Source organism: Acanthopagrus latus, chromosome 7 (assembly GCF_904848185.1).
Source record: "Acanthopagrus latus isolate v.2019 chromosome 7, fAcaLat1.1, whole genome shotgun sequence".
Lineage (NCBI taxonomy): Eukaryota > Metazoa > Chordata > Actinopteri > Spariformes > Sparidae > Acanthopagrus > Acanthopagrus latus.
In genome coordinates this window covers 15,928,478-15,954,143 of record NC_051045.1, presented here as the reverse complement: position 1 = coordinate 15,954,143, position 25,666 = coordinate 15,928,478, and the positions used below count along the sequence as shown (strand labels likewise).

Here is a 25,666-nt window from a genome sequence, read left to right as displayed (position 1 = left end):
GGTCATCTCTGCTGGAGGAAGCAACAGTTTGATTGGTGTTGGTGATGTTAGTCCAGAGTTTTGGACATTATGTTGTTACTCTCCTTACCCTCAGAGGTCGTGGTACGAGCTGTTGTTGAATTAACACACAGGGTGTTACTGGCTTCAAGTTTTTCTTTTTATGTATAACCAGGACACCACAGGATATTTTTATGTAGACCTTGGGAAAAAATGTCAGTTGTGGTTGTGGCTAGCAAAACAGATATTTTTAAGACAAATCATGAACTGTTTCTAACACTAACAACATGTTTTTTGTGCCTAAATGTAACCAGATCATAAACATGGTGTTCTCGCAACAGAATATTCAAAATTGAACCAAATTGAATTGAAAGTTTCAACACATCTGCGGTTTTCAGCTGCCAACAGTTATTATGGCAATGTGTTTGCCCGTTCAGCCGCAAGATCACGAGTGAGGTCAGGCACTGATGTTGAGTCTGGCTCTCGCTGTGTTTCGCATGTTGCAGTTCGTCCCAAAGGTGCTGGATGGGGTTGAGGTCAGTGCTCACTGCAGGCCTGTCAAGTTCTCCACGACGAAATGGAAACATGGATTTCTCGTAATGTGCCTGGCTCAGTGCACGAGAGCACCGTCATGTTGGAACGCTCTTAACTGTTGCCAAAAGGTTGAAAGCACATGTTTGTCTGGAATATCACTGGATGCTGGGTGGTGTTGAGATTTGATTTAGATGGAACTAAACCAAACACTTAAAGATCCAGTACGCTGGATTTAGTGGCATTAAGCAATGAGGTTTCAGATTGCAGCCGACTGAACACCCCTTGTCACCCCCCCACCAGAATTGCTTAAAATACACTACACTATGTGTTCATGCATGAAGTGTGTCTTTGAAATATCCAAAATCACACGGCTTGGACAGCATTGACACGGATACCTTAAAACCTGACCAGATAAAACTAAGACTAGCTCTATCTCATTAGAGGTAAGAAAATTAATATATTTTGCTTCGTAATCAGGGCGAACTGACCCTTTAAAAGCAACTGAAAGGGAGACAAACACCATCACATCACATAGTATTTCTGGTTTCCATTGGACTGATAATGCCACAGCATCTGAAAATACAAACATGCCATGTCTGCCCTCTGCTGGTGACGGTGTGACTCACTAGTGAGAAATAAAAACACACACAGAAAGGTTTACTTAAATGTTGTTGTGTTTTATTCACCTCCTCTCTTTCAGATGTGCTACTGACAAAAGATGCTCCCTGTACACATCGTCATCAGACACTGTTGGATATCACTTCATGTCATCGACCCGTCAGAAACCACGTGAAATGTTGACATCATCATCAGACCAGACAACTTGTTCAGTATTGAAGGTGGGTACAGCATAACGTTTAGTGCATTTATTGCATCGTAAAGCAGACATAGAAATGATAGTAGTGCAATTATACCCCATCAGAACTGAGGAGATATCTTGATAGTCTCAGCTAGTGTCTCGTCAATGCTAGACTTTGTATTGCATACAGAATTTAGGCAAGTGGAACGCAACAGGAAACGATAATTGTAAAAAATTGTGCTTTGGAGGTCCAAAGAATAACTGACTTTTATAGAAATTTTTACTGCAATAAAAATTAAGCAAATAGACGGAGCATATATCTATATATATATTTATATGATTTTTTAAAATTTTTATCCAAAGACTGTGCTCTCTGTGTTTCATCAAGCGGACGTCGTGTATCTAGAAACCTGGTCCTTCAGAAACGAATGTGTGTGTCAGTGGTAGCGAACGTCACGGTGGTCCTAAACAACTGCAGTGCATCGTTCCAAACAGAGGAAAATACATAAAAACACATGCTTTCTGAGGTGTTTAATATAGAGTCGTGTCCTCTGACTGAAACCCTTCTACTTTCTGTCAGCGTATGTCTGTTTCTGTGCAATTTGATAATAATAAGAATCATAATAATAACCATAATAACCATAATAATTATGATAATAATAATATCTGCATATTGAATGTACAGTATGTACAGCGAAGCCTTGATAAAGAATACATGTGACTGGTTATGTAGGTCATGTTGAATGGCTCATGATGTGACAATGGTCCCGAAAAAGCCCTTCTGATGAAACAGGAATATAACATGTCATGCACATACATTAGCTTATTTACATAAGTGGCATGTTAGCTGAGTTCTATAGTTTTATATGATAACAGCAGACAGATTAACGTGAGAGTTTCAGTGCTTATTCAGTTGCATTCTTTTTTTTTTTCTTAGTACGGTAAGACACAAAATAAAGGCAAATAGATGATTAAATAAACAGGTTTGGTATTTGCAACAAAGACGTTTAACTATTCTGGAGGTTGAAGTTGTCTACATATGTTTACTTGATGTTTGTGTTGCAGCAGCTTGCTTGGCAGAGAAATAAGCAGCGGTGGATATGAGAGTAACATAAATATGCCACCAGAGGTCGCCCTCCATATACTTATAGGCCTGCAGTACACATGCTTATTTCAGCTGTTAATGCCATGAGATAGTAGTGAAATCATGTATTGGGCTTCTTAGACTTCTAAGGAGCCCGTCACAATCAGGGGTGATAATGTCTTCTCCGTGTTGTAGCACAGTGATGTAGTGGAGGCTCGCTTCTTCTTAATTCACCAGGCAACTTAATTGAGAAGCTCCGCTGATGCCTGAACACCCAAAGAGCAGCTGGGTGTCTTATAGTCCATCACTGCTTCAGCTACCACCTCACTATGGTGTAGCAATGAAGTGTGAAAGCTACAGCCCAGTCGCCAGACTAGAATATACGATGCTAACCTTTCTGCAAACCAGGGATGTGTTCAAATGTAAGAGTGTGTCACGTATTCAAAGAAAGGCGGGTGTTCTGAACGAGACATTGGGACGACTCCAGCTGCAGCTGTGCAGAAAAAAAATAGGGTGCTTTAAATGCGACGTCCAGGTTTCACATATCACGTTTACATAACCGACCTAACCTTTACATCGGGAGGTGGTGGGGGTGGTTGTGGAGTCACAGGCGGAGGAGGCTGCCAAAGCTAGTGACCGCTGTTTGAGACTGTGTGACACCACTGGATGTTGTAAGGACACCTCAGGACAAAATCACAATAGTTGTGCGTGAGGCAATAAAAAAAATAACATTTTTGTTGAGAAGTAAGAATATCTCCGGCCATGACTGTGGCAACAAAATCTGTTTTTAACCCTTAACCAAGTGTTTTTTTGTGCTAAATGTAACAATATAAGCACAGCGTTGTCACAACATTGGATCCTAAACCTAAAGAAACAAGAAGCTGCAACATAAAGAAATGTCAAGTTACAACAAATCCGTGGTTTGCAGAAACCTAAATTGCCAACATTTATTCTGGCAACTGGATTGGAAAATGATCCCACTGATAAGTTATGTTCACGTCTGTGTAGCTCACGGTGATGTGTTTATATCACCGAGAGTTCCATTCAGCACACATGCTGAGGTAACGTTGAATTGTGTTATTATCTATAAATCTATTCTCTGAAATAGATTGAAATATCAGACAGTAAATCTACTCAACAATGTGTTTTTTTGTGTCGGAATAAACCTGAAGATCAAGTAACTCTCTGATTTATTGTTTTGTTCAAAATAAAATACAACAAACCCCCCAGAGAGATGATCTCCTGATGTCTGCTTATGCTACATGTTAAATTTGTAGTGTTTTACTTTTGTGTAGGGGGAACCAGGAAATGCACACTATGGTACAACTGATTACTGGAAATGATTAAATGTGATTAATAAGAATCCAATTTAAAGGCAAATGTGAGTTGGTGACTGTGTATTAATTGTCGGATGAGCCTTCTTGTCTCAGGTACAGTATATCAAGGACTAAAGTTTTTGGCGGATACTGAATGGCATTTCTTTTTTTATTTTAGCGAGCTTAGGTACTATGTCCAAGCGAACCACAGTTACTGTAAATAATCCTGACTTCCACCAGCATTTATACATTCAAGTTGTGACAAAAGATGCATATAGACTGTTGCTGTGCAAGCCCGTGCTCGTCATGAATGAGTTTTGCATCACTGTTGCGTACATTGTGATCAGCCATACTGAGGGCCAAGATATGGATTATAGATAGAAGTATAGATAGTTACTGTAAAAAAATAAATGGAAATTTAAAAAAGGCTACTGGATAAACGAGGAGAGAAAGCAGGTGAGGAAAAAGGAATAATTGTGCCTTTGAGGAAACATTTGGTTAAACTGGAATGAGCGCTCACGCAGAGCTGTACAGACGGAAGACAAACTGGTTTTCTGTCGCTCTCTGGGACGCCGCGTTTATCAGAGAGGAAACCCTGGGAAGCTATTTGTGTTTGTACATGGCGTTATACTGATAGCGCTGCTATGCTACAGTACTGTATGCTAACAGACTCTGACTTCACAGGTGTGATATTTGTCTACAACAGGAGCTGAATGAGCCTACATGTGTCTGCGACAGCCACGTCTGGGTGTCTGGTCACACATGGGCTGGCTCAGCTGTGCCACGTGACCTCCGGTGTGAAATCAGGGACTTTGGGAACAAGGTCAGGAGGGTGAGGGAGGGAGAGAGGGTGTCGTGCAGTGGCTGCACCGCTGAACTGGTTTTTAATCACCAGTCGGTGTGCAGCTGTAGAAAGCGGCCCTGAGTTGTCGCTTGGCGGTGGGAGCAGGGAGCTCTTACCGAGGGGGCAGCAGTGAGGCGGAGGCTCCTCTGGTCAAATCTTCCTCCTCCTCGTGCTCCTCCCCGTTTTTTGTTTTTTGTTTTTTTTTGTGTATTTTTTTTGCTTGTCCTCTTCCTCCAGCTCATCAGCCTCCTGCTTGTTCTCGTCTTCGCCCCGAGTTATGGCCAGAGAAGTTGGTGGCTGGCGTTGGAGAGATGAGGGCTGCTGCTGCCCCCTGGTGGCGCCCTGGTCCCTGTGCTCCATGACCTCCTAGCCCGATAGCACAGGCTGCTCCTGTAAGAGATCAGAGGACAAAGTTCAAGGAAGAGACCAGCAGCAACACAAACAAAGGCCAAAACTTCTTAAAGCGAGAGAGAGACACAAACATTTCCTCACCTTCGTCTGTGGTCGCAATCATTCTATCAACTCTTGAGTCTCAGAAAACTAAAAATGGACACAGGAGGCAGGAAAGTTGCAATTAATAATGCAGTCAGAACGTCAACTATTGAAGCTTCGGCTGTGCGTTTGTCTCACCTGTTGGCTGGAGTTAGCTGAGGGCGGGGTGATCACACTTTGGTCCAGTAAGGGGTTCACGGGGGCAGAACAGGGGAGGTGCGTCGCACGCCAGTAAATTTCCAGATACTCGGCGAGGTGTTCACACGCGTCCTCCAGCTGATTCTCATCCAGGATGACGTCAAACATCTCCTAACGAGCCAAAGACGAGAACACGGGTACACCAGAGATCAGTGTGTGGCTCTCAACGCGCTTTCTGAGCACTGAAATTACGAGTTTGTGCAGAGTGACGTACAGGCGGACACTGAGCTAGCTTGTCCCCCGCCATCATCTGGACGTTGAGGTGTTTGCTTTGTGACTTCCCTCGAGATTTGATCAGCCTCTGGAGAACCTGTGAGAACAGCCAGAGATGAAGAAAGCCGAGCAGTGAGACGAAGAAAAAAACCCAGAGTAATGGAAATTCTTCATGAGTTCCCTTTTTCTTTTTCTTTTTCAAAATTAATTTGAGTCACATAAAGAGACTGCAACACGGCTGGTCTGAACATAGTCTCCCATCTTTCAGCCTAAATTATACATTTAGTTTCATGTCCTGTATGTATTCACTGTATAGAAATGGTCGACCGATTATCAGATCCAGTATTCAGCATTTTTCTGAAAATCAGAGCTTACTTACTTTTATCTGTTTGCTGATGAAACAAATTAATTGAACTCTTTGATGAGCAGGCCGTGTTAAACCCTCTCTAATGCACAACACGGGTAAAAATAACCCTCACTCTTTTCTAATGGAATTTCATGCATGGCCGAGTGTTTAATTGCTATATCTTATAAAGTCAAATTATCTAATCTTTAAATAATCTTTAAATGTTTGCCACAAATCATTATTTTTGTTTTGTCTCTCCTATTCTATGAACAAAAATATTTCTTGTGTTACTGTATTATGTGTACGGGATTGGGTCAATTGTGTCGGTGAAATAATCACAATCAATTTTGTTTTCGGTGAAACTGTGTTTCGCATCAAGGGGTTAAAAAATGCACTGCTGTGGATCTGATGGCATCTGCAGCGTAACTAGTAACATGACCTATCAAATAATTGTCCATAAAAAGTAGAATATTTGCCTCCAAAAAGAAGAGGAGTGGAAGTAAAAAGTGGCCAAAAAGGGAAATACTCAAGTAAACTTTTATTAGTAGTAGTTAAGGAAATGTACTTAGTTACATGCCATCACTGATGAAACTACATCATCACACAAGCAGTGTATTCTGTGATTCACTGTAAATAGTGCTGACACTAACTAAACTAAATCATTTCATTATTGGCTCATCATTAAATCTTAAATATTTTGAAAAAAAAAAAATAATTGTCTTCTTTTCTCTGACCAGGAGCCAACTCACTTGTTGGACAAATGTTTGACTTTTTTATGCTTGAATAAACAACAAAAATACCAACAATAATAATAATCAGTTATTCGACTGTTTCACATCTTACTTTCATGATAATCAATAACCATACAGACGGGAATCTTGGATGAGGTTTATGTGGGTGCTTTACTTTAGGCGAGGACACTTTGACGTAGACGATGATGGGAGCCAGCGATGTCTTCAGGAGCTGTGCTGGGTGGTTGATGGTGTCTGCATCCAGGATGACCAGTTGAAGAGACTTGGCCAGCTCAAAGATCCTCTCGATCTCGCTCTGAACCTCGGCTGTCAACGAACCAGAGAAAGACAGGGAGGTGTCACATTTAACGGAGCAACCTCACTCCTTAAATCAAAGAAAGCAGAGGCGTCTATTCTTAGCAGCTATTCATCTTTATTTAGCACAAAAACATCAAAGAGCAACTTTCTGTTGGCTCACCCAGGCTGGAGCGCGTGTTGGATCTCTCCATTATGGCCTTCTTGTTCAGCACCGAGCGCTTCGCCAGCGACAGATCAGCAGTCACCCGTGTAATAGAGATCCTACGGAAGAAGCGTCTTATCACATCACATCCACAAACCGCTCCATTTCAAAGGAGGAGATGAACTTGTACTCTCTTGAAACTAAAAATAAATCATCATCATCATGTGTCCTATCGACCATGAAACGTGATTCCACGAACAGCTCTGCCGCTCGGTCACAGCGTTGCTGTACGCTGAGTGGCAGCTGTAGAGAGCCGTACCCACCTGCCGTCAAATCTGTGCTTTAGGAAGTCAAACAGGGCTTTCTGCATCATGTCCGTTACCTAGGCGACAGTTAAGAGGAGGGAAGAGGGGAGAGAAGTTAGGAGCGAGATGTGTCACATTTAACCCCACATTAGTATTTCAATAATAACTTTTGACAGTTTAGTTTAGGCCGGCTATATAGTCTTTAAAAGCATTATATGAGGATTTAACAAATAGCTTATTACAGATGTTTTCAAAGCCTCTACAGGGGAGCTCCAGACAGCTTCAGGGGACGCTCACTGAATGGAAGTACAAAGATTTTGCATCATCCAAAGAAAATCTTAGCTCAGTAATTTTTCTGTTTTAGTTCTGTCACCTTACATTTTTACACTTTTCCCGTCTTTGTCTTTTCCCAGCCTTTTTCTGTGTGCACCTGTGTTTCATTAGTGAATCAGTCCGCGTGTATAGAATTCGCTCTGGTTCATCTGCAATTTCTGTTTTTGCGGTTGGGCCTGTTCCTGCTTTTGTTCCCCGCTGCCTTACGGTTTGTTCTTAGTTTTGTAATTGTCTGTGGTTTTTTTTTTCGGGTTCTCTTCAGCCTGGTTTTGCAGCCAGTTTTTTTTTTTGTTGCCGGCATTTAGATTTTTGGATTCAAGCCTTGTTAATAAAGCTTGCCCCCCCCCCCTTCTTTGGGGGGGTAAAACATCTTTTTCTGAGCTTTGTCTGAAAAGAGTCTTTGTTTACAAGACAACATTCTTTTATTTTTGACAAGTAGTCCCGACATCTCCACGTTTTTGGCAGCCAAAACAATATATTTTCCAATCCCTAACCAAGTGTTTTTTGTGCCTTAACCTAGCCAGATGATAATCACAGCATTGTCACAACATAAAAAATGAAAAAAAGAACATTTTAACTCCAGATACGCTAAAATGCAACTTGAAGAAATTGCCAACATTTATTCCTGGTGACTGGGTTGAAAAGGCAACCAGCAAAGACAGAAATGAGCTGTTGAATGTTTAACCTTCACTTTGCAGAATGATGAATGCACAGATACATGCATCACTCTATACAGCTGACACTAAGGCCTGTTTTTACAGTTTGGACATCTTGTGTACAGTTGTTTGTCTATTGAAATGAACAGTATCTGTGCACATTCATAGATGCTGGATCTTTCAGTAAGAAATAAGGAGCAGCCCTAATTTTAAGAACTTCTGGGTGAAACAGCCATCAAACTCTTTTTCTAATTATCATTCCAAGCAGAGTTTATTTTTGTCTTCAAACAAGTGCAGAGGGGATCTTTAGGGATGACACGGGAGGGAGACGGTGTGTGTTCGGGCGAAGTCTATTTTCAAACAGTCCTAAAAAATGGATGGCCTTCAGAACAGGGGATGAAGCGCACAGTGGTGTTGCTTCTCCACGGTGTAACAAAGAGAGATGGAGAAACGGCGAGAGCGAGTGCACGAGAGGGAAGGAGGAAGGCGACGTCGCAGAACAATGGCGAGCAACCGAATGTAACATGCACAAGAGAGACAAAGCGAAGGAGAAGGAAGAGAGCGAGAGGGGAAGAGAGAAGGAGGCAGCCTGGCGTTCACCACTGGAGCATCCCCAAAGCACATCACCAGAGCGCTGCATAAATATTTCACACACACACACACACAAAACAAACGGCTTGGCACACAGCTTGCGCAGTCACAGAAGAGAGAGCGGGGCAGAGAGAAAACGTTGAAGCACGGAGACATTCTGTTCAATTACACGCCTCACATTTCCGCATATTCGACGATTAATCGAGTTTCGCCGCAGTGTGTTTTCATAGATCTCATCCCATCTCATGTGTGTCACGGTTCAGTACAGGAGAACATCACATGCAGCCGCCAACACGGAGGGGCATACGCGCAGTTCTGTACGACTCAAAATGGATCGACGACTCCTCTTGCGTGCGCCATAATTTCATCAGGATGTGACTGTGGTGTTTAGTATCAGTGTTAATGGGATAATGGAGGCGAGAGTGATTCCCTTTAGATCGAGCCAGGCAAGTCCATACTGGACCAGAAAATTCAGCTCGGATTAAACTGGAGCAAACAAAGGCGGTCCACAGAAGACAACCAGAGACTGAGCTCCAACACTCAGACACGTCACATACGGCTGGCATTACTGACTAATTTACCAATGGTCTTTTTTTTTTTTTTGGATGAATTAAATTAAGTGTGTAAAACAATTATAATTAACCATCATACTTTTTTCTCTACTAGCAAAAATAGGGCGACATGCTAACAGGCTGTACAGAGGCACAGTGGGGCTTCGAGCTTAATGCTAATAATTGGCGTGCTAACATTCCTACAGTGACAGTGCTAACATGCTGATGTCCAGCAGGGCTGAGAGGCTTCACCAGCTCCCGACGGACAAAACTCTGACGCCTTTAGACGATGAATTAATGAGCAAAATGTTCTTTCCGTTGAATAATTGATTCATTGGCTTGGTGATTTCAACACACGCTCCATATCTGACAACATCCAGTTAAAACTCAGGACTTCAATAAGCAAAACCAAATCATACAAAGTGAATAGTGACACTGACGGTTGTCTCACCTCATAGCCCTTCAGTGAAGGGCCCACTAGCACCACTGGTCTCATAGAAGGGACCACATCATATGGGGGAAGATGTTCAGTCTGCGCGGGCCACAAATATAGATGGAGGTGAAAAATATACATGTTGACACAAGAGTGATAAGTAGACGCCCTGCATGCTACAGAGCTATAAAAGGTGCACTTAAATGCATCAAGTCTAGCGGTATGAATAAGGGTGGTCTTAAACATATTGTAAAAATGTCAAGTGTTAAAGTAATAGGCACAAACATAGACGTACCTGTTTCTGCTTCTGTTTGGCTTTCAGAATAAACAGAAGGAGCATTAAGCAAGAGAGATAAAGGCTAATAAAAACATCCTGACAGGTCACTACTTCAGTTTTAGGGCTCTGTAAGAGTTTGAAAAGAAAGCATGCATGCCATGCTGGACTGAGGAAAAGTACTTTCACATTACAATAGTCTTGTATGTACATGTGACCCTGAGAGAGCATGCAGGCCCAGAAGAAGCAGAGCAGACAGACTCAGAAGCAGGACTCCTGCGGTCCCACCTACCTCCGGATGAAGCGTTTCCTCCTTTCCTGCGGAGCAACATAATGCAAAGCTTCATTATGCGTGAATCCCCTCGGGGAGCAATTTAGAAAGAAGGACTCAGAGCAACACGTGAACAAGAACTAGTTCTAGAAAGAAGTTTTTCAAAGGCGAATTGGGGCAACACAGAGAGACAGAGACAAGTAGAGGAGTGTGAACAGAGACGCAGAGCAGTGTGACCTCTGACCTCGCTGCTGCTTTCTGCTCTTGTTTTATCCTCATGGCCTCTAGTTTGACTGGGCTCGGGATGAACGTGATGTCTGCCCCTTCCTTCACCAGCCGGCCGATCCACCAGTCATTGTTGTATTTCTGCACGATGACAACGAGACACAACTTTTATCACTTAGAAGTTTTGCTCAGAATGTGTTGTTGACATGGACACAAGTTGACTTCGGCAGTGACAATCTTAATGGTGAAAGCCTCTCACCTCTTTTATGTGCAGAAAGTCTTTGGTTTCAAAGTTAATTGCAGAACCTTGGACTGGACAATCTTCATCAAGGGCCCCGCAGTAACTCACATTGGTTTTTACTGCAAATGCTACTGGTTTGGACTGTGGAAAGATTAAGACAATAAACACTCTAAATAAAATATATGGCAATAAACATCATCACTGCCTTTGTGCCTCATTCTGAAGATGAATCCAATTCCAAAGACCTTAATGAACGGACAACAAGATTAAATGTGTAACGAAAAGCAGCCTCTGAGGATTATGATGACTCAGCTGTTTGCACGCTGCTCCCCGGGAACTGAAGGTGAATTTAAAGTCAAGCACTGACCTTTGACCTCTCTAGCTCTCACCTTGGCTCTCTCCAGCTGCAGCTGAGCCTGGCGCTCGGCTTCACGCCGAGACGCCTCCTGGTCCTCCTCCAGGGACAGGTCGGAATCCGAGGGTCGACTAGTGTAGGAATCGGCTGAACCCTGGAATAAAAGAGGAGAGGAGAGGAATTTAATAATACATATGATAAATCCACCACAGTAAGGCACCTGACAGCAGCTGTCGCAATTTGTTCAGAGCTACTTCTGATGAAGCAAGTATTGACTTATGGACAATATCTCCGACGCAGCCTCAGACAGATCACCTCTGTGTCTTCCATGTCCCTCTCCTTGTTCAACCTGTCTCTGAACCTGCCTGTCCTTTCCTGAAGCCATGTGACCCAGCCTGCAAGGACCAGCCAGTTCCTGCAGCTTTCCAAAGCAGCCGTCTCAGGGGAACGTGTGCGTGAGTACTGCAACAACACCAACTACCAGCACAGTGCTTGTTGTCTATTCATCCACTCAGCCAGACAGATGTTGGCAAAAGCCCAGAGACCTCAACCGGGGAAAAACACACAAAAGACGCAACTCTGACAGAGAGCAGGTGATTAAGCCTGTCAGGACATTTGTTGGATGATGCATCCTTGGAGAGAATAATTAAAACAACAACAAAAATCAATGTTATTGTCATTTTAAAGACAATTTTATGCCACAGATAAAATTATAATATAATATCATAATAATGCAAATACACCCTTTCAAACATAACGTTCAGTCCATTTTCTAGACTTCAGATTGGTCTGCATCAATAAAGGACTTGGTGTAGTATGTAACGCTGTGGTCATTTATAGTCAAACCATATAAAATGTGTTTTGCCCATCACTCCCAAATATCTCTATTTAAGCATATCTGCAGGGAGTGATGAAATCAGAGCCAGAACGTATATATATATATATATATATATATATATATATATATATATATATATATAGACACACACACACACACAACATATCATTCAAATGTGTTGTGTCTGACAGCGCAACTCTTACTTCTTGGAAATGTATTTAAAGCAATACCACCAATCTGTCTACATCTCAGTCTTGGGGAGTGATACTGCTCATGTGAAAACAAGCGGTATAAAGCCTTTCGTAGCTCCAGAGGAAGATGCATATAATCTGATAAATTCCCCCAGTGGTGTCAATCAGTGGCTAAATGTCATTGTGGGTAATGTATGTGCCAGATTTAGAAAAGGAAGAAGAGTGCATGGGACTAAAAAGACAATAAGTCAATAAGGGTTTCCTGTATAGATTTTTATCATCTGTTTTTAAGTAGTCCATAATGAGTCCACAGTGTTATTTAGCTTTTCAGAACCTGGTGCCTACATTAAACCCCAATGCAACATAGCTTTGAGTGACATCACTGGAGGCGATTTATCAGATTACATACAGCTACCTCTGGAGCTAAAAATAAAAGGCTCTGTACTGTACATCAAACTCTTCTGCATGAAAAGCCATAAAGCAAAGTAATAAACACAGATCCTACTCATAGCCTACAGATACATACACATACACACGTAAACTTACGGGCTGATAAAACTCCCATGAAGCCTCACTTCACCCCGTCCTCCGTAACATCTCACTCCATCAGCTCTTCCCCTGGTGGCTGCAGTCCCAGCTGGGTGCAGGGTTTGGAAGAGACTCCTCACAAACCAGACAGGAGCACCCACATAGCAGCCAAATATAGCTCGATAACAACGTCATCCTTCTTTTACCTTTTCCCCCCCCAACGTGTCTCCTCCTCCTCCCTCTTCTCTCCCCTCCTCCTCCCTCTTCTCTCCCCTCCTCCTACACAACACCTCCTTCCTCCACCCCTCCTTTGATTTTTTTTTCCCCCCCCCGTCCCCCCTTCCAAAAAAATAAATAAATAAATAAATAAATTTAAAAAATGCTTTAGCAGATTCCAGCGCAGAGTTTGTGGGTATCATTTGAATATCAAAGCTTGCCAGAGTCTGAACAGTCTACCAGCGGAAGAAACAAAACCTAATTAAAGCACACGGAGCTCTGCGGATGGAAGAAGAGGAGTGATAATCTGAAAGTAGACAAAACCTCTTTAGCACAAAATTCCTCGGCACCCATTCTGATCGCCCCTTTTTTATTGCTTTATATTGTTTTGATTTGATGAAGGAGGTCTTTGCACAAATTCCCTTGTAGATAAAAAAAAAACAAAACACTTAATTCTAGATTAACTGTCCGAGAGTGACAGAAAAGTTGCAGATAATCTTTTTGACTGTATAGCCTCACATCAAAATATGTAACAGCTACAGTGATCCAGAGTGCAATGAGTAGTAGTCTCACAGTAATGGCCTTAAAACTGTGAGATAAACAAATAACAGAAGAGCTCTGATACCGACACGGAGAAAAGAAAAAAATGGGCAGAATAACAATTCCATATTGTGAAACTGCAACTTATTGTGATAATGCTACGTAGAGACAAATGTACTTCGCATTTAGATGGGAGACCGGGTTGGACAAAGAGTGGCGAAGTTTGTAAAGATCTCTTTCGGTTGTATGAGAGGCTTCAAAACATCTCGCCTATCTCTCTTTTCCTTCGGGCCTTTCAACTGTGTGATAAGTGCCTGATGTTCGCATATTAAAGCCAATTGCCATGTGGCTTTGACAAACGTCACCCACAACTGTGACACATCCTTCTGCGCTGTTTTCTTCAAAGCAATTCCCAGACAGACTGAGACGTCAGACTCTCGCCTGTTCTGTATTTCTCTCGTTGCATCCGAACGTAGAAATTCACCTTGTGCTTATTGCAGAAACCAACCAATGAAGTTTGAAGATGTTTTAAATGCTCCACAGCTGATATACCAACCAGAAGTAGAACTAATCTGGAGAACAGACTGACAGAGGACAGAATGTGTGAGTATGAAAGTGTGGACAACAGGTAGCTTCACAACAGGTTTTGTCTGCTGTAACCTGTCCTCTGGTTCACCTTTGCGAGACCTCTTCCGAAAGTGTTTCCAATGTTACTGATGTGGGACAAAATCTTCATCCGGTGCAAAAAATATATTCCAAAGTTTATCTGAAGTTAATATGAGGCTGCAGGGGTCTGAGTTAATCACATCAAGTGCAAATGTCTGCTTTTTTGTGAAAAGAAAACCAAATTATTCTCACTCGGCAGTGGACATGGTCCCCCACTTCCATCTGAAGAACAACACATCTCTTGAATTTGGGGAATTTCGTAGTGGACTCTGAGTAGCAGAACCACGAGGATGAGCTCAGCTGCAACATTTAAAGGTATGAATGCTTTCAAAAAAAGACAGGATGAAAAAAAATAAATAAATAAATCCAAACATTCAACAGATGGGCCCCACAAGTTCAAGTCAGAGCCGTGAGTTGAGATGTACAGACAAACTGCATGTGTACAGTACAGCATGTTCACAGAAGATGAGGAGAAGGAGGAAGGGGAGAGAGAGGAAGAGTGGGGAGATGCTGGCAAAGTGAGTGAACCAGAATAGACTTCTGCTGAGACAAGAGTGTGTGTGGGGGGGGGGGAGGAAGGGAGGAGAGGAGAGGAGAAAAACACGAAGACGCCCCGGAGCAGACAGACGGGGGGACTCATGGACGGAGAGACTGAGTTTGCATGCAGAGTGATTAAACAAAACGGGCAGCATCAACAGCGTACCTTGTTGCAGATGAGTCCTGTGGCGCTCGAGTCGGAGGCAGACATGATTGTGCTGCCAGCGCTCTCTTCTCCCCCATTGCACAGAAAGAGGCAGAACCCTCCTCCTCCTCCTCCTCCTCCTCCTCCTCCTCCTCCTCCTCCTCCTCCTCCCCTTCAGCCCGTGGTTACAGGGGGGAGAGAGAGGATGGCGCGCTCAGCCTAAGTGCTTCACAGCTGACGTTGCTGCGCTGCCTCAACAGCCATTTCCTATACAAAATTGATGCCCTGACTGCAGCACTGGTGTGTACACGCCCGCATACTGGTACAGTACGGTGGGGCTCCTGCAGCTTCGAGGCAGCCCTCGTGTAAGGAAAGGAGCATTCCTCCTCTCCTCTCCTCTCCTCTCCTCTCCCCCCCCATCTCATCTCCTCTCCTCTCCTCTCCTCTCCTCTCCCCTCCCATCTCATCTCCTCTCCTCTCCTCTCCTCTCCCCTCCCATCTCATCTCCTCTCCTCTCCTCTCCCATCTCATCTCAACCCCTTCAAGTTCCTTCCCCACACTTTCCTCTTATGTCAATTTCTGCTAAAATAAATCCTGTAAAAAGTGACACAACATCAACCACATTGGCCCGTTACTAACTCTCACGGAGTGCAGTATCGTTTTCCACCAGGCACAGATTGAACTTCTATAAATAAGACAGAACAAAGACTGAGCAGTTATGTAATCCATGCTAAGTGATGATAACAATAACCCTGCTGTTATTGCCGTTCCTCTGCCAATTAGTAGCACTCGTTGCTTAACAGGTGACCGCTACAACCAAAGGGTGTGAAGTTAGCGGAGGGCATGGAGACAGAGCGAGAGGAGGAGGCGAGTGGAGCAAGAAGGAGATGGCTGGTGTAGAGGAGGGCAGGGCTGTGCCCGCCAGTCTGCCTGCCTGCCTGCCCTGCACCATCCTCCCGACAGGAAGGTGATGCATGAGCCTACCGAACAGAAATGCAGCGGTGAGTCAGCAGGCAGCCATCTAGAGTCCATCAGAAGTCTTAATAAGCCTGCAAAGAGGTCTCTATAGTGGGAGCCAGCCTTGTCGTTCCCGGCAAAGCCAGGGCTGCACGCCTGCTCTCCAGGTTGCCCCAGGCACTGAGGACCCTACTTTGCAGCCATTATGCTGGCAGCATGCGCTCGCTCACCCTCATTCAACTTTGGCTGCTTGAGAATTAAGTGCACTCCACCGGGGCTTTTAGCAAAACATGTCTCAGGGCTGTATTTCTTCAGTGGCTTTTCAAAATTAAGGGTGGGGGGTGCATGCAAGCTTTCAAATGCACACACATGCACATGCATATTACTGTAGTTAGAGCAACTACAGTGACTCCCCTCAGAGAGAAGATAGGGTGACTATTTTCATCATTAGCGTTGTGCATGAAACAGCCGAGTAACCGCCTTTCAGACAGCAGGAGAGGAATGCAGAGATGGAGAGAAAAAAAATGAGAGCTAGAACCAGAAGGAGGGCAGTGAAGACAATTCACACCTGAAAAGCGAATTGTATCTGAGAACCCTAACACTAAGAGGAAAACCTGACAAGTGTTTATTAGCTATCAACTTTAACTTGAAGATAGGGAGACAGAATGACAAAGACGAGCAGGAAAAGGTGTACGAGTGTGATGAAATCAGAGGGACAAATAGTCAGTACATTAGAGCAGTGGTACCAGCAATTAACAGCATAATCTTTGATCAGTTCTTTTGTATTTTTTTTTTTTTTTGCTTTTCAGTGGGTCTAAATATAGCCCTCCCTGCCTCTCCTTCCACTCCTCCCATCACAGACTGGGGCTGGCAGTGGGGAGAGGAATCGCGGAGGATTGTCAAAGTTCACTGAGTTTTGATGAATTCCCCCAAGAAAGAGCAAAGCAGATTTAAGACTGGCTCAGCTATATTCACTGATGCCAGATAGCCCATCTGAATGTGAACTAGGTGCCTGTACGGACAATAAGAGCAGACAGCCGCCAAGGCTGGTCCCTATTCAGTCTACAGCATGTACACACTCTGCAGCTGTTTTTTTTTTTCTCCAACAGGATGATGATATTACATCTTGTGTTGTTCAATCCTCCTGACAGCGTGGTGCAGGTGTGCTTCATAATGTTTCTTTTTATAGCACTTCTCTTTAAAGTTCACCGAGGCTGTCACATCCGTGGTAGAAAGAGAAACATGGTGACGCAAAGACAAAAATCTGATCATTTTTATGTAGGTGTGGTCATAAGCCAAGTAGGTAAAGTCGTTTAAACCTAGAACTCTGTGACGCACGCTAACCAGAGGTTTTATTTCTCGCCATGCTTGGTTGGTTGATTCGTTGGTTGGTTTGTACGCAGGATTACACAAAAACTACTGAATGGATTTTCACACAACTTAGATGGAGGATGAGTCTCAGCCCAGAATACTTTCGGTGCAAATCTGGATAAAAGTGACAGATCCAGGAATTATTTTTTCACTTTCTTTAACATTGTGAGAAAGGGAGGTTTTTTTTTCTTTTTTTTTCATTTTCATCAGTTTCTGAGGGAACAATACATGGATCTTGAGTAAATAAATCTAGTGTATTTAGGTGGCTGGTATCCATGTGTGAGTACAGATCCAAATAGAAATCTGTAACTAGCGGATTTACATATGTTTCATTTGACAGCCATTAAATATCTGATTTAAAATAAACAGGAGTATGAATTTGACATTTAATGTCAAACATTTACACCAGATAGTTTAAGGTCAGTACTACTGCAACAGCCACAAATCAGTTTCTACAATAAAAGTATTGATGGTCCAGCGTGTCTGGAACATAATATTCCTAAATATGTTTCATTCAGCATATAAACACTTGAAAATGAGAGAAGCTGTGTTTTTGTAACCTTAAAATGACCTTTTCATATCTGCAGAGGAAGCAGGTCTTCAACAGTCGGCCATGTTGCACCCTACAGTTGTCAAGAACGGACAAAAGACAAAGGGTCTAATGCTGGCCTTTAACAATGTTTGTGTTTTTAGCTGCCACTGAAGGAGAAGGTGAAACAAGGGGCATTCAGCTGGTTGTAATCTCCAACCACACAGCCTTTGACGTTTGATACAGGACACTTCATTCTTTTTTGTTGTTTTTTTTTTTTTTGCTGAGCACCGCAGAGCCGACCAGTGCACCCACACTCTTGTACTGTAAGCAGCTGAGAAGCTCTGCACCATCTGGGAACTTCAGTCAAAACACAGTTCAAGATTTCAACATCAAAATTGGAGATTTTGAACACGGCAGTCACCTTGCCACGTCCCAAACCTTTTGACTTGTGAAGAGGCATTTCACAATGTGTGTGCAGCGGGAGCTGAGGCAGCATTACAGCCAGAGGTGGATCATCATCCAGAGCCAGAGAGAAGGTCTCTTGACAGTGCAACCAGAGTAGGGCAGAGTGGATCAATAGGAGAGCTACCCAGATTGATACTCCATCCTGTCCCGATCTGCTCCACCCTTCTCCTGCTCTAATGTTACCTCAGGATACTTTCTCCCTGCCTGTAATGAGCCCTTGGCAGCCTATAAATAAGCACGTCCAAGTCACTTCAATGCACGCGACACAACTGCTTTCTCACCAGGTCCTCATAAAGAACAGAGGACATCTTGTGTTAGCCAAGCTCAAAGAGAAATCGCTACAGATGCAACGAGGACAACGTGATGACATGAATCATCACGGGTGGGTCGACAGCGAAGCTTGCTGGTGCACAGTGGACGAAGAGGAGCAGGACACAGCGAGCCTGGCCAGGAATCTCTATCTTTCATCCACGACTTGGCCTCGCTGGCTACGCTGTGCATACTTAGGCTTTCATCCCTCCGGGGATCCCTCAACCTGACTTCACCAAACTGCTTCAAAGTGCAGAGGCTGGAGCTAACCCACATAAAGCTGTGTACCTACAGTGCAGCACAGAATGGCACAGTGCTGCTGCATCCTTCATTAAATCAGATGTGTTTGTTAGAAGCTGACCTGATTTAGGCTTGAGGTTTGAGTCAGGCCTAATTGGCGCGTCTTGACTAGTGGGCTGAGCTAACTGAGGGAATGTCAGACTTATCAATATGTAATGGTGCCCTACATAGTCGCACATTCCAGCTTTACATCTAAAAACAGTGCGTTTGCGTTCAAGTTTAAAACATCGTCAGCGACCACATAAGGTTGGATCATCAAAATAAAAGTCTTGTGAGCAGATGTGAGCGCCAAAAAAGCAAGACGAGGGTTTTGAATAGTAGAAACAGAGCGATGTCCTAGATAAGACATGCCAAACATCCAGATGTCACATGAAAAAATGAGAGCACACACTTCCTTATTCTGACTTTGTTCTCATCTCTAACACAATTTTTTTTTTTTTTAAACAGCAGTTTCCAAACAGGACACTCCAGGAGAAGCTGAGCTGGAATCTCAACATTGCTGCTTCATCAAATTTAATCAAGGCATTGCACACTGATGTGCCAACACACACACACACGCATGCACACACACACACACACAAACACACAAAGCACTTTGCTCCTCGTGGGACAGGCTTTTAGTGCTCTGTCTCATGCAGTATTTAATTGACCCCACACAGGAAGCCTCGCGGTCCCAAATGCACTCCTTCCCCCCACCAATGGAGAAAGCTTGAACGCCTGCAAAGTATGCCCGCAGCTTCCCACCACCTCTGTCACACAACTGCACTAAATGCCATTTTCTGCTTTAGTGCAACTCAGACTTCCCACCGAAATGTCAGCACTGAGGGTGAGGAGTTTGGACATACATCAATTTTTTTTTTTTTTTTCGGGGGGGTAAAAAAAAAAAAAAAAAAAAGAACGCTCAAATATGGGCAGAAACACGGCCGTGCCCCACTTTGACTGCCGCATACATCAACTCCACATCTCAAACTTTCACTCAAAATCCCAATAGCAGAGTTGAAAGAACCTCCGTCTTCTCGGAAGGGAGAATCTTTAATCACCGTCTTTCATTTCATAAAAGCAGACATTGTTAGGGTCACGGTGGCTATCAGTGCAATTTCTCAGCAAGGATCAGATGCAGAAGAGATAGCAGCATACTTACTCAGTTGGAGGTAGGAGAGCACACTCCCCGTCTCTCTCGCTCGCTCTCTCCGCTAGTCAGTCATGGTGTGCTCTCTCTCCTGGGTAACACTGAAGTGTACTGTAGCGTGCTTGTAAGCAGACTATCCCTCTCTCTTTCTCTACACCCCCCTCCTCCTCCTCCTCCTCTCTTATTCTCCGCCACTCTCAGTACACAACCCTTTGCTACGTCAGTGAGGCTCTCACTGCTCTGCATATCATCCTTCCCCACCCTCTCCTCCTTCTCTCCTCTCCTCCCTTCATCTCCACCTCCAATGGGAATCTGTATCGCAGCCGCATCTACAGTTCATTCAGGACTCTGTCAAGATTCAACATCGCTGAGGCGAACAGGGTTGCAATGTTGGATCCTACAGTATCAATCAGGCTCGTATAATCTCTACTCACTGCGATTACATTGCAAAATCAGCACATACAGGCACGAGTCAAAACTTCATTGCGAAGCATCCTCTCATTTTGGGGTTTAGCACGCACGCAAATGGACAAAACTATGTGGATGGATGAGTGTTACATCCATATGTGATAGATTAACATCTCATTCCAAACTCACAGACATCAATGTACTGCTTCCACTCTTCTGGGACAGTCGTCCACAAGATTTCTGAACCTGGCTGCAGGTTTTTGGTCCCATTCACCTAACTGAGCGTTAGTGAGGTCGTGCACCGATGCCGGGTGATGGTCTGGCTTGAGACAGCTGTTCCAGTTCAACCCGAGACCACTCAGTTCTCTTTGATGTTGCTCAGTTATAGGAGACTGTTTCTTTACGCATATGGCTTTGCACACACGATCGGTGTCGTGTTGAATCTGTTGCCACAAAGCTGTAAGCACACGTTGAATAAAATGTCATTGCATTAGTTCTGCATGAAAAACTGGCATTGCAATATTTTGGTCTGGTTTACCAAAAACACGGAGTTTAATCATCCTGACGGGGGTGATGTCGCAGGAGAAGGCATTTTATCACGCAACCAAAGCAGGTTTGTTTGATGAATTGTTCAAGAACGTGAAGAACCGTGGTTGGCTGAGCGCGAAGACCCTGCATGTCACTCAAAAGCGACAAACTCCCATGTATCCAAAAGCACCAGGCTAAATTATGTAATATTAGTCACAGTGCTGGCGTCAAGACTGCCTAAACCGAGAACAAGTCAAGACCAGAGTGTATCAAGACCAAGCCAAGACCAAGACCAGCTTGAGTCCCACGCTGCATGACACACTTACAATAAAATGTGGAACATGCAAACCATAGACACTTGTGAAACTGATCTAAAAAAAAAAAAATCCACATAGAAACATCTGCATTCTCCCCTTTCACTGACATCATGTGAGCATGTATTCAGTAAGTGTACCATTAGAAATGTCTTGATACAAGAATCATTGTAGAGCTGAATTACATTTGCAGAAATTCCACTTTTTCTTCTGAGAGCAATCAAATGCAAACACAAAGGAGCGGACACACACACTCCTGGTTTTACCATCGACCTTACACACTACAATTTTGTGTGCAAGCATCAGGTTTTCTGGGTGACTCTTGTCTTCCCACAGAAACCATCATTCAGTACAGACTGTGGCAAACAATTCAGTGAAATCCCTATGAAATGTGTGTTTGAATTAACTTGCCTTACTAGACATTGCACATCCTGCGATGTGACCCGTCCTCATGCACAGATTGCAATGTCGATGCTGAAACTATCTGTTGTGCAGCCCTAAGTTACATGTTGCCGCATTAAGATTCCCTTTATTGGACGTATCAAGCCCAGACCATGAAAAATGGTGGACAGGGGTATCTACAACATCGTTATGTAACTCACGAAGACAAAGAGAAAATCTACAGTCCTATCACATTGTTATTTCTGCCACTGTGGATTTCAGCATGTCAGAATCCAAAAGTTTAGAGACAGGAGGAAGTCTTGTGGTGGTGAGGAGCTATGGGAGCCATGTAAGTTGTCTCTGCTCGACATGTGGAGGCGTCCCCAGCGTAGCCCGCTGTTCGCTCGGTGTGCTGCTTAGATGACATGGCTGGCTGTGCTCTGACACCCGCTCAGCCGCTCAGTGTGTGTGTGTGTGTGTGTGTGTGTGTGTGTGTGTGTGTGTGTGTGTGTGTGTGTGTGTGTGTGTGTGTGTGTGTGTGTGTGTTACGGATCTGTACAGATGTGGATGCGGGAGGGTTTTTTTGTTCTTTTAGACCGTTAAAACATCTCAAGAGAAAATTCTGCCGCGTTTCTTAATTTGTGTGAAACAGGAACGATACAGTGTGAGATCAACATCTAAAGGCAGCCTGACAACATAAAACCATGACTATGGGTGATGTGAAAATCTCCAGCAAAGTTGAGATCCATAATTCATAGGGTAGGTTGCAGGAAACAGTGAGGCGAGGGAGAGGGGAAAAAAAAAAAGAAAAAAGGAGGGAGCGAGAGACGGCGGAGGCATCCATTCGAATTCTGCATGAGCGGTCGATGTGAATAAAACATGAATGAATGAAGGTTTGAAAGTTAAACTCCACGGCGCTTTGCGCTGAGCGGGAGACAGGCAGGAAGAGGAGAGGGGGCAGCTTTAGGAGCTGCACCCAAGCATTGAGTACAGATGCCTCTGAGTCTGTCCCATAAGAAGCACCTCTGTGGGCAGAGCTGCTGCTGCTGCTGCTGCTGATGCTGGTGCTGGTGCATTATGGATGAGGGGCTATTTTAAGGCGATGCTGCGTTTTGATTTTTGAGCGGAGGGAGATGACACCTGGCTGCTGCCAAATCCTTTCATGAGGTTTGTACACTACTTGATGGGTTCAGACAAGCAGGCGCAGCTTGTGTTCCAACACAGACCTGATCCCTGTTTGAAGTGTGCATGCCACAAGGAGGGAGGAGGTAAACAGACTGCTGGGATGAGTGAGGGTGGCACCAAGCAGCTCGTCACGCAGACAGTGTGCTCTATGTACAGATCAGGCACACGTACAGTATAATGGCTGCTGAGGTTGGTAGTTAGGCTGTGCAGTGTTTCATTTAAACTCCACACAGAAAGGTCTCTCAGCATGCTGAAGTAAAAATAAGCAGTAATAATAAATGTCCAAATAAACGACTCTCCACGCTCTTCCCAGCCCAGTCGCAAGACTAAAATTATGGCATTGGACGTTTCTGAACCCTGGATGCATTACATTTGCACGTTTCATATGTATAATATTTACATTTCTACAAAAAAATTTTTCAAGTCACATTCAGGTGTTATTTATATGAACCGACTTTCTTTTTCGGGAGGAGGAGAAGATGGTGCTGGCGTGACAGCGAGGGGAGAGACAAATGTTTTGTACATTTTGTACAGGTGTTAGTACGGTACGTAGCCTGCGCCACAGCAAACTTGGACGCATCTGTGGTTTGCAGAGATGTAAACTGCCGACAGTATATCCTGATTCAACACCAAACTTTATACTTGTAGCATCCATCTGTACATTTTGCAGCCATCTTTTGGACAACTAACAGCTAAAATATGATCCTTTCTTTACCCTGAGCAAGTGGTTTTTTGTGCCTTAACCTATCCCTATCTCATAAGCACAGCACTGTTACAACATGAAACTGAAAACTGAAAACTGTCTCATTGGGTGTAATGCTCTAACCTAAATCAACTCTATATCCAAGATTGTGTTAACTAACTAACTCTGACTGCGAACTGTACTTTTCAAAGAATTCTGCTCTGTAGTTTAACTCTTTTCACAAATAGAAAACAGGCAAATGCAACATGAGGAAGAAATCTTCCTAAAGCAGGCATCTCATTCCTCACTAAATCTGAATTTTCCCCCAAATCTGATGGTATAAATTGCCCAAGTTGCTTTCAGCTGAGTTTTCAGGAGGAAAACTTGCTCCAACAAGTTGCCGAGGAGACTTTTAACACTTTGCACAGGATGAATCTGGCGCTGAGAGACTGACTGGACCCCCTGCAGTTTGCCCGTCAGACACACACTGAAGCAAATGATGCAATCATCTTGCTTCTCTAGAGGACCTTTTTTCCCAGCTGGCAGCACAGTCTAAATCATGTGTTTTTGACTTTTCAAGCACCTTTAACACAGTCCAGACGCTCTGGGTGAAGAAACAAGCTCACAGAGACGCAGATGGACGCCCCAAAGGTGTCCCGGATCACGGATTATCTCCTCAGTGGGCCGGTTTGACAATCTTAAAAAAGATTTTCACTCTGACAAATATTAAGTCCATTTATCCATCTATCCATCCATCCATCTATCCATCCATCCTACATAAAACACACAAGAAAGACAAAACAATAAAAGTCATTCAAGCTGAAAGGTTTTGTGACTTTGTGCTGAATTATTGCACAGTTATTTCATCACACTTTTCTCCATTACAATTCTCTGCTCTCTGTTCACCAGCTGAAAGAGAACCACACAGAGAGCCACTTACATTTTCAACGTACTGGAACTGGAGTCTTTTCTCAATCAATATTCATGCAATGTCGTTTACAGCCATTACCACATCATCACGGGCACACAGAGGGGGCTTCAACTCCAAATGTCCAATCTTTAATATTTAGGGGTTTTTTTTTGTTTGTTTGTTTGTTTGTTTCTCGCTCTTCAGCAGCGTTGCTTACACTGTTGATCTTTCCTTCGTGCAAATGTTCATGACTGCCCGAGAATTCACTGAGAATGTACTGAAGGAACAAGATGACAGTCGGACATGAGTCAAACTGCATGTGAAACACAACCACTGTCGCTTATCGTCGAGCTCAAATGCGATCACTCCACTCGTGAGCCGATAGATGATAAGGTGGACGCACGGACGGACCCCACCGCCACGGTGCCTGCTGAAAGGTTTTGTTTTCATCTGTTGCTCCAGCTGAGATGTTTATCGCGGACGTTTAAAGACCCCCCCCCCCTGCAGCAGCCCTGCTCATCTGTGTCTAATTCCCGCTGGCAGGCTGACAGAGCCGATGCATGCCGAGACTCCTCCGCTCCGAAGTGAAAGATCCCCGGTGAGGTCAGCCTGTCTAATTACATCATCGGCGTCCCCCAACGAGGACCTGCGTCCACCTTCGCCGCTTCGACACATGCAGCAGCACAGCCAAAATAAATCTCATTCAATTAGACCTCGACCACCCTCAGAAGAGAAGAGAAGAAGGAGGAGGAGGAGGGGGAGAAAAAGAAAGGAGGAGAAAACTGATAATAACCCACCTCGTTAAGCAGAAAGACGCTTGAATTGGTCAGGGACATCCGCAGATAACAGGAGGGGGGTGGATCTCGGTCACCTCAGCACAACTTGGGTGAGGAAACAAATAAAAAAAGGGGGGGGGGAGGTGGGGAGCCACAGTTTCTCCGCCGGGCATCAGCTACAGGCAGAGGAGCACCGCGCCTCGTCCAGACGTCCACACAACTCGGGAGGAGACGAGTCCTCGCTTCATGTGGACCTCCGGCGGCATCTGCGCTGCGAAAAACCAACCCTTCCGTCCTTCCAGCGTGTGGGCTCTCACGCCATGATCAATGACTGTACACAAAGCCACGCTGCACGGACACACGGATGGATAGATTACAGCTTTCTTAATAAATTATGCAAGACCTGCACTTTTCACACAGCCCGGGTTTCTATTTTTGAATTTCCCTTTTCTTTGAAAACTGCGCGAGTTCATTTGGCAGCGGCTCGTTTTTGGATCCTCGCCCAGAAC

At 44.1% G+C, this 25,666-nt stretch overlaps 1 protein-coding gene across 3 annotated transcripts; it reads right to left on the bottom strand.

Moving 5' to 3' along the window:
- Positions 1–1,187: 1,187 nt before the first annotated feature.
- cacnb3b (calcium channel, voltage-dependent, beta 3b) lies at positions 1,188–25,309 on the bottom strand. Of its 3 annotated transcripts, XM_037105335.1 has the most exons (15): positions 12,825–13,040; positions 11,565–11,881; positions 11,284–11,403; positions 10,913–11,035; positions 10,673–10,794; positions 10,450–10,475; positions 10,179–10,198; positions 9,902–9,982; positions 7,338–7,396; positions 7,033–7,133; positions 6,730–6,881; positions 5,479–5,574; positions 5,205–5,375; positions 5,067–5,114; positions 1,188–4,964 (listed from the first exon to the last, which is right to left on the bottom strand). In XM_037105335.1, the coding sequence occupies exons 2-14, from the start codon at positions 11,577–11,579 to the stop codon at positions 5,085–5,087; spliced, it is 1,116 nt and encodes a 371-aa protein (XP_036961230.1). In that variant the 5' UTR covers positions 11,580–11,881; positions 12,825–13,040; the 3' UTR covers positions 1,188–4,964; positions 5,067–5,084. The 3 variants fall into 3 exon arrangements, with proteins under 3 accessions (XP_036961230.1, XP_036961229.1, XP_036961228.1); XM_037105334.1 differs by lacking the exons at positions 11,565–11,881; positions 12,825–13,040 and adding an exon at positions 25,179–25,309; XM_037105333.1 differs by lacking the exons at positions 11,565–11,881; positions 12,825–13,040 and adding an exon at positions 14,932–15,049.
- Positions 25,310–25,666: the final 357 nt, after the last annotated feature.

Bases quoted from the DNA above. Each gene is read 5' to 3' on its own strand.
- cacnb3b (XM_037105333.1), bottom strand. From the start codon at position 14,976: ATGTCTGCCTCCGACTCGAGCGCCACAGGACTCATCTGCAACAAG. The intron at 11,404-14,931 runs GTACGCTGTTGA...CTTTTATTCCAG, and splicing joins CAGGACTCATCTGCAACAAG to GGTTCAGCCGATTCCTACAC. The intron at 5,376-5,478 runs GTACGTCACTCT...TTGGCTCGTTAG, and splicing joins AGCTAGCTCAGTGTCCGCCT to GAGATGTTTGACGTCATCCT.